Source organism: Poecilia formosa, unplaced genomic scaffold, assembly GCF_000485575.1.
Source record: "Poecilia formosa unplaced genomic scaffold, Poecilia_formosa-5.1.2 Scaffold382, whole genome shotgun sequence".
Classification (NCBI taxonomy): domain Eukaryota; kingdom Metazoa; phylum Chordata; class Actinopteri; order Cyprinodontiformes; family Poeciliidae; genus Poecilia; species Poecilia formosa.
The window spans coordinates 551,146-560,564 of record NW_006800321.1 but is presented as its reverse complement, the minus strand read 5'-3'; the positions used below and the strand labels follow the sequence as shown (position 1 = coordinate 560,564).

At 39.1% G+C, this 9,419-nt stretch overlaps 1 protein-coding gene across 3 annotated transcripts in view; it reads right to left on the bottom strand.

Moving 5' to 3' along the window:
- Positions 1-9,419, bottom strand: part of LOC103154340 (rho GTPase-activating protein 23-like) — a 33,694-nt gene that overhangs the window by 1,994 nt on the left and 22,281 nt on the right. For all 3 annotated transcript variants that reach the window (XM_016662646.1, XM_016662647.1, XM_007575588.2), the window contains exons 7-15: positions 5,799-5,905; positions 5,526-5,638; positions 2,894-3,046; positions 2,731-2,809; positions 2,538-2,611; positions 2,355-2,444; positions 2,143-2,268; positions 2,018-2,062; positions 1,840-1,933 (exon numbers count right to left, since the gene is read on the bottom strand). In XM_016662646.1, the coding sequence (XP_016518132.1) occupies positions 1,840-1,933; positions 2,018-2,062; positions 2,143-2,268; positions 2,355-2,444; positions 2,538-2,611; positions 2,731-2,809; positions 2,894-3,046; positions 5,526-5,638; positions 5,799-5,905 (881 nt within the window). The remainder of the gene's footprint in view (positions 1-1,839; positions 1,934-2,017; positions 2,063-2,142; positions 2,269-2,354; positions 2,445-2,537; positions 2,612-2,730; positions 2,810-2,893; positions 3,047-5,525; positions 5,639-5,798; positions 5,906-9,419) is intronic.

Genomic DNA, 9,419 nt, shown 5'->3' with positions numbered 1-9,419 from the left:
GACAGAGGGGCACACACACACACACACACACACACACACACACACACACACACACACACATATGCTGTAGTCTGAAGACCTGGTCCTACCGAAGAGGGCGATCCAGGGTCTGAGCTAGAGCAAAGGAGAGCAGAAGGTTCAGGAGAGAGAAAGTTTGAAATGCTGGATTTTGACTGACTTTAGCAGTAGATCTGGGAGCATCAAGCTTTCACTGGTCATCTGAGCAGACATGAAGACCCTGAACCATGCTGGCACATCAACCAGACTGCAGGGGGCACTTATTTTATTCAGATTTTGGGGTGCTGTATATGCTCCTCTAAGTTCAGCTTATACACAGTGCTAATTGATTTCTCTTAATCCCTCTTTAGACCAAAGGCCCTCTCCATGATGTATAAACGTGGCTGGATTGGGAGAAATGTGGAACAGCTCTTGAGTGAGGGGAATGATGACACTGCAAGGTGGTTCTCTTGTGATCCCACCATGTTCTTTACACCCCACTAAGGTTCTACCCACTGTGCTCACGCCACAATGGTGTTTCTGCTATGTTCCATTATTATATCTTGTTGAACCAAATATTCCCAGACATATGGAGGTTTCTTGGTCTCCACCATCAGTTTGGGCCTTCCACTGGTAAGGATCCTGATCAGCACTCTGTCACCTCATCATTAGGAGCAGCATGAAGGGGAACGCTGTGCAACCTGAGCATGCTGGATCTGGAGCTAACCCTGTGAGCTGATCACACTCCCCCTGAAGCCTGAAGCTGGTTCTGCTGTGACTAAACTCCCTACCACCCCCCTTCCTCCTCACTGGACTTTTCTATGATAGTCTGAAGGAACACATGAGTCAGACAGATTGTCGAGGTTCTCCTGCTACCAGGCCTGGGTGTGGCTGACTGCCTAGCTGGTTAGGTGCAGCTTCCATGTGGAGACGTTGTTGGAAGAAACATACAGTGGCGCCTCTGCAAGTCCAGCATGAGCAAAACCATGTAGTCATGTGAGGTCAGTCCTGCTTCATAGTCCCATGAGCTGCTCCAAAGCTTCATTCAGGCCCAGTTCAACACTGCCATGACATCCAACCAAAACATCAACAAACCTCTACCCACTGCTACCTGAAGGTGGAGTCTACTGCACCTGAGAAGACCTCTGAGACCCTCAAACACTACCCACACTATTTGGTGTGATGGATAAGTCTTCACGTTTTACAGAGCTCCAACTCTACAACAAAACCAGATCAGACATTTCCAAGAGAGTTGGGCAACAAATATAAATGTTTATGAAATACATAATCTACTGACATAAACATTTTCAATAATGTAATACACAGTTTTTTAAGCAGTTTTTTTTAAAGCAAAGTTCTCCATATTCTAATCAAATGGTTAGGGAACACACTCATTAAGATTTGTTTCCTGAGAGATAGACTGGTTGGAGCCCAGAGTCTGCCCTGGGGGGTGTAATCAGGGGGTCTTCCCAAGGTTACTGTGAAAAAAATCTGCCAGTGGAACTAGTACATTTTCATCAACATAAAGGAATTATTGAGTTAAAAGAGGTTCTTATGTCTTGCTGAAAAAAATCCTTGTAAGGTAGTTTTGTCATATTTTAAGTGTGCAGAGAATCTTCCACTAGAAAGTAGACAAAAGTACTTGGTCAGATTTTGTGTCTTTGCAGTGTGGTACCAGGTATGCCTGCTTTATGAAGCGATCCTGTAAGGAAGCTTCTTCTAAAGTCTCAGCGCTCTCTGTATTTGACAGTTTGAGATTAGATGGTCTGTCCGCTTCTAATGTGAACTGAAAACAAGCTGTAAATGAAGCACAGGAAGCTTGGATTGCTTGGTCCTCCTCACCTGAAGCGTCCCCAGGCATGCCCGGCCTGCCAATGTTTGACAGCAGGTGATCGATGTTAGGGACAGGTTGAATGTCCCGCTTACCCTCAGGGGCCTACAAACACACACACCCCCAAAGTAAATGTAAACCTGGATATATTTTCTTGTTATGAATTTTCCTGCAGGGGGGCAAACTCACCGTATTTTCCGTATCCAGCTCACCATCACAGAAGAACCAGTCATGCTGTAAAATCAGACCAGCACAATCTTAATGCAGGTCAAGGTTCTGCTGGAGGTTCTGAGGTTCTAGGAGGTCACGCTTACATGAAGGATGAGTGTCTCCACTATTTTATAACGGTCAGGCATGTGGGTGACCATGTCAATCATATTGTCCTCTGACGTTCTCACCAGAGTGGGACCAAACACCAGAGCCAGGTTTCTTGGCTCCATCTGGAATAAAGCCAGAGCTCCATCAGTGACAAAATGGTGGGTTTGAGTAGAAACACTCAGTCGATGTCAGGGTGCACTAAGCTCACCTTGTTCTTCTCAGAGTGGTCTGCCACCATCTTCAAGTGACTCACCAGGAAATTAAGGGTATGGTAATAATAATCTGGGAGGTCATGGATCTGAAACGAGCCGAGGGATGAATATTAGGAATATCATCAGGTTTTACCACAGCAGATTTTACAAGGAAAGATGTCCATATCTTGAGAGCGCACCAGTTTTTTCATGGTCTTCAGTCTGTCATCTGCATCTTCTATACGGTTGGCATCAATGAAGCTGTTATATTTGTCTGCGTACAAAAAACAGCAATCCTCTTCTTAAAGGTGAAAAACTCGGTGACATCAGCTGCTTTCATGCTGTATATGTGTCTGCAGAGTCAAGAATGAGGGTGGGGATGCTCAGACTCACCGTCAGTGAACAGAGGCTCCGGCAGTTTTCTGAAGAATGATTTAAGCAGGCTGCTGATGACATTCAGATCTTGCCATCTCTATAGAGAGATGAAAAGAGGCAGAATTATCCAAATCAAATCAGTGACCCATCAGAAGTCTGAGAAAATGAGAGCTCTCCAAACCTCTTCAGCAGTGGTGATGTCTAGGCCCTTGTTGAGGTGTTCCTGCAGACTCGACACCATGGCGTTGTTCCCAGGCACGCGGTAGATCCCGGTGTACTCCAGACCAGAGGACTCCACCACACCGCAGCATATCTCAACAATGAGAGGGACAAACTGTGGACAGGAAAAACTCTCTACTTCTTGGAACCACAACCAGTTTCAAGTGTATCCCTTAAATTATCTTTAAAAGATTATCTTCTCTGTTCACAAGTCTCTATGTCTGCCTGTCTGAATGAAGTTATTGTAAATGGCTTTTTCCTTCAGTAACAAACTCAAAAAGCAAATGTAAATAAGCTTCTGAGTTGCATCACTCTCCACTTTTGTGAAGTTGTTGATGTCATTCCCAAGTTGATATTTGATTATTTAGTGAAGCTTATGTTAAAGAAAACTTTCCATCATGACATGTGTCAGGGTCTGCCAAGTACTGCATGTAAACAACCATTTATTTGCTGAGACATGAGCTCTAGCCTGACAAAGAATTGTGTTTAAAAATAATAGATAAATGACTTAAGACTGGGAAAGAAAACCTAAAGATACTGGTAGAAAGTTTCTCTGGGTGAGTTGCGGAACTTTTGTTTTTGAACACTAGTATGATAGCATGTTGCATTCACCAGATCTATGTTTGCAGCAATGCTGAATGTGATAAGACGGTGACGAGGCTGTGAACAGTGTTGCACTGACTAACTGCATCATAACACCTAAAATAAAATTATGTCGGACTATCTACTGGATAAAAGAAAATGTTCGTTTTGCCAAAGCAACTCATACTGTAAATTTCAAATAGCCCTAAAATGTTAGCGCACACACTTGTAGTAAAGAACTTTTTTGACTTCCATATATTTTCTATAATTGTAAATCTTACAATCCACATATTCAGAATCTGTAAATAACTCAGATTCTACACCCTAAGTAGACTTATTCTTGTTTTTATTGTGGCCAGTTACATTTGTAAAAACAGACACACCTTTCACATTTGGAGGAACAAATAAAATGAGTTAACAGATTAATATTTTAATTTCTGGTAGTATATATTAAGATGGTGTTATTGCAGGGTTAATTTCAAATTAGGTGGTCTGCAAATAAGGTAAGGTAAGGGTAATTTTATTTATATAGCACGTTTTCAGCAACAAGGCAATTCAAAGTGCTTGAGTGTTTACTAAATGGGGCAAGTTGTCCTCAGCCTGAAAAAGTGCGAGAAACACTGGCATAGAGAGTCTGTCTTTCATCTGATTGCACAGTTCTCCATTACTGTTCCAATGCTGCATTCCTGTACTCTACAGTTATCTTGTATGCTTAGAGGGAAATAGTCTATTTTATGACTTGCAGAATAGTAAATAAAATCTATTTTTTATATAAATCCATGCATTTGCCATTCTCTAATACATTTTGGAAGGTGTGTCAATTCTCTTTGTATTAGTTTATTCTTTGGGTCTTAACCAACATTAATGTCCCCTCCACATATTAAAAAGGATTTTTCTTCCTGTTGCTCTGTTGTCAAATAGTGATTGCACAGATTATGTTCAGTAGCTGGTATACCAATACCAGTTATTGAAAATACCAGGATGTCACATTAACTAATGTGACATGCTGATTTTACAGTAATTGCTTCACTATCACTTATTGACCTTCAGTAAGTAACTACTTTAATAGTTTTAAATTTAGCTTAATTAGGCAGTAATAATTACTCTTTGTCATCTCCCTTCTTTATAGAAATCCTAACAGGTCCTGAGTGGTCACTGAGTGAGTGGCGTTTGAAAATGTATCCTGCTCTCTTTAATCTTCCCAACTGTAGAACTCTTTAAGAGTTATGCTTGAAAATTAATTGCCAAAAACGAACTGCATATATCTCAGGAAATAAAGGCAAAACATGGTGAATTGTAGACTGCATGTGAGTTTTACAATGTATTTGTCCAAAATTGACATTGACATCAGTTGATGATGTGATAACTCTAGAAGGTTCTGATCGGTTGTCTCTGACCTTTGTTCTCTTTTTAGGAAGTAATCTCCTCCCACGCTGCCTGGTCCTCCTGGTCTGACTTTAAGGAATGTACCCACTAATTCATAATAACACAATGTACTAACAACACATTTTTCTCAGTTTTGTAAATAATCTCCTGAAGGTTTAATCATTATCCTGTTGAAGTTGACCTGAACTATCAGTAGTTCTGTCAATAGTAAATAGTACAGGAGAATAATTATTACCAAATTACTTTCCATTGTAATGCTGAAAGGCAATTATGGTAAATGGACTGAACTTGTATAGCGCGCTTTTTCCAATCATTTTTGACCACTCATAGTACTTTATACTAGAGTCACATTCACCCATTCGCAAACATACAGACATTTATACACCGATACGCAGATCGGTAGGCAATTTGGGGTTAAGTGCCTTGCCCTTGCCCAAGGACACATCGAGACATGGCAGGAGGAAGCTGGAATCAAACCTACAACCTTCCGATCGCAAGACGACTGCTCTACCCACACAGCCACAGTTCCCCATTTAGCCACAGTCGAATTGGGCCTGCAATTCTACGGACACTATTAACTCGCAATATTCTGCTGATTTTTGTTCCAGCATGCTTGTTTGGCTTACTTTATGGTTAACAGCTGGCTGGCAGTCCTCCAGTCTCACCCCAAAGGCTTTCGGACAGCCTGGTTTCTTTGTTTTCTTCATGAGGTTGATACCCCACAGAGCCTTGTTGTCATCTGAAAACACAAAGAAATATTACATCAAATATTTTTGCTTTCTGGATAACAGCTCATGGCCTACAACAGTTTGTCAAAGTATTTAGACTGAATAAAACCCAGGTAATTACTAACTGCCACTGCTTTGCCTCTGGTTTTCTTTTTGAGACATGACACCCACCAGCTCTTGAGGTTCGGTTCCCTGAAGTATTGTCTGTTTTAGCCAGGAGGAAGTCAGGCACCATGCGATGGGCTCTTGGGGAGGAATCCGGCTTGTTGCCTGTCAGACTACAAACAGGACAGAAACAAAAGCACACAGCGTCATTCTATGTGATGGCATCTGAAATGTCTCTTCTGGAAACTTAGCTAAAGGAACCACCTGCAACACATCTGGTGGGATTTCCACTGTTGAAACTAGAAATTTATATGAAAGAGGAAATGCCTTCTTTTCCGTTCAGTTTTTCCCTTTAGGGGTCACCACAGCAAGTTTGTCTCCATCTAACCTTATCTGAATGAAATAAAACTAATTCTGATGGAAATGCTCTGACCTACTCTGTGAGCTACCAACTATAAGGTTTCTGCTGGGATCCTGGTTACACCATGACATGTCCATTAGACTGTTACTGGGCACACACATCATCCAACAACCATGAGAAATGACTGAGTGAGTGACTTCGAACAGGAAATCAACAAGTCTTTTCTATGTTCTGTTAGATAGCAGGGCTTATTTTTGCTACATTAGTAAGAAGAAACCTGCATGCAAAGATAAACAAAAGATGCCAGACTGTGGACATCTGTTTCACCATCAACAAGCTGGACAAGCAGAGTCTGCTGAGAGTTGTGCATATGCATCCAGAAAGTTTTGGACAGCTTGCACATCACACGTCACAGCCTCCTCAGTAAGCTCTTTTGAGAAAAGTGGAGTTTTTACAATTATACTGAGTCTTTTGTGACTGCTGATGATGCAGGATTTGCATCTTTGCATCCCAGAAGAGAATGTTCTCTTTTCAGGGGATGAGGACTCACACCTACAAGAGGGTGTTTTTGCAGTGAATTTTTTATTTTTTGCCCAATTAAACATTACTACGTACATATGTAGGTGCAAAATTTATTTGGCCATGATTTTGGAAAGGTAAAAAAATTCAGTTTCCTTCGTATTACCAACTACAAACACGATATCGATCATGTCTATCTAGTATTCATCAACACTCACTACTAGGTGGCGCTGTAAAATTGCAAAATTTGCTATGCAAAAGCTGCTGATCGGATTCTCACCAAACTTTGCACATACCCAGGGTTTATACAGGAATCCTAGAGTTGAATTTACTACATTTTACTTCCAATTTTACAACCTCTACAATATTTTTACTACCATCGCAAAATTGAGCCTTTTTATCGGTGCTGATTTCCTTAATTTTTTGAGATTGGTGATCAACCGATATTCACATGTGAAGTGGATCTTATCCCGATCTTTTCTAACTCAGCAAAGGTATAAAAATCAGCCACTGTCCTCTTCTGCTCTACAGTGAGAGAGGTTTGACTCTCACTGTAGAGTCAAACTGTAACTACACACATGTCTCTATGTGTGCAGTTAATGATAGTCACCCCACTATTACCAACTCAACAACTTTTTTTGCTACATTTAGTGACATTTCAAAATAAATAGTATTGGCTAAAATCAAAATCAGTAATCTGTGAGAAAACTGCAATTGGTGCACTGACCCACACAAGATAAAAATTTTATCCCACTTACTTGAAGATGTAACTGTGACTTTATCTTGATCAAAACCTCACATGTTAGAAACAGCAATCACAAATGGCAATCCAATAGTTGATTCGCAATTGGGAACATTTATTTTTTTAAAGGAAAGGCTCCAGAATGGGTTATAGTTAAAAATTATTTTTAAAGATTTAAAGATAGCATAGTTATATATACAGATGGGTCTAAAGATCAAAATAGTGGCAGAACAGGGGCAGCTGTAAATATCCCACACCATAAAGTCATGATTAAAAGGAGAACATTATATTATCTAGCAGTTTATACAGTCAAATTATCTGGCATTATATAACTTTTGGAATGGTTGCTTGATGATAATGTTAAGGAAACAAATCCTTGACATTAAGGATTTGCATCAGATAGTCAAGCTGCATTATTAAGTATAAAATCTGGAAAATCTTGTAGATTAGATTTATTAATAAGTATATATCACTATTAGTTCAGCTACATAATGAAATGTCTTCTTTGATTTGTCTGGATTCCTGCACATGTAGGTATAGAGGAAAATAAAGAAGTAAATATACATTGGCTTACTAGGCCTTGAAACTGGATATTAACTTATGTATTCCTTTAAGCAAAAGTGAGGGGAAATCTATTATTCAAAATAAAATCCTTCAGGTTTGGCAGAAACAATGGGATAAACATGTTATTGGCAAACATTTATATAAATTAAAATGTTTTAATAGTTGTATGACTAGAAGGCGGAAAAAAGGAGTAATCATATCTCGACTTTGAATTGATCATATGGGACTTAATAGTTCTTTTTCAAATAGGGAAACATGAAACTGGGACTTGTAATTATTGTAATCAGATAGAAACAGTGGAACATGTCTTATCAGAATGCAATAAGTATTCAGAGGAACGCCAGCATCTAAAGTCAATACTGAATAGAGAAGAAAAATGATTTTCTACAATAAATCTTTTAGGAAATGGGTCAACCTGTTAGAAATCATTTAATTAGATAACTAGGTTATTTAACCGTATTTTAAAAGTATATATGTATGTGTCTGTCTGGATGTGTGTGTATATGTGTACATACATATACATACATGTATTTATGAGTGTGTATGGGGTGTGAATTTACACACTCATACACACCATTGAGGTGTGTATTATTAAATTCCCTCTGAATATCATTAATGACCACACTCCAGTCCGATAGGTCGGGTAAACACACCTTAAGTCGGTTGCCATCCCGCCAATAAAAAACAAAAGAAAAAGAAGAAAGCCTCAAAAATCTGGGACTTTCCAGAGGAGCGAGATAGCACAGAAATTGAGTGCATGAGGACTGTGAGGAAGTTAAACAGACTTTTTAGTAGTTTCAGGTGGTTTAAAGCTGCTCAAGGTAGCTTCAAGTGTGTGTGCGGCAACCCGTAATTAAACAACATTAAAGTGTTTTTTATTATTTGTAGTTTAAAATGAATAATGATCAAGTTCTATTGTATTTAGCTAATTCTTTACAAGATATTGAATGTTTACATTGACATTGAATGTGGGGAGAACTTAATGGTAGATTTATGGAGATATGAGTATTCTTTAAGGGTTAGGGTTAATTGTCTACTTTATCTAAGCTACTAAGTTGTCTAATTTAGTTTGCTCATTATTGGGCTGACCTGTTTCTAAGTTGGTGGAAGAATATGAATGAGTATATAGTACAGATTTTGCTAATGATTATAAGTTTATTTGTGTGCCTGACAGAAACCATGTGCAAACGAATTGGAAATTGTGCAAAATGTATTGAACTACAAAAGACAAGCTGGATGCCTGCAGATTTTAACTCAGAATAACCACATCTTTTGTTAATTTACAGCTTTATATATCCTATTGGTCCTCATACTTTTAGTCTTCCTATTTGGCCACATATACTATCTCTTAGGTTGTGGTATGATTTGGATAAACACAGTGCTGCCTGCATGTATCATCATATAATGACTTAAAAGTTTTTTTTGATAAATTTGTTTAGTGATTTGTTGATTTTTCTTGTAGAGAAACATCTTCACACCATAGTGCAGTAATTCTTTTTGA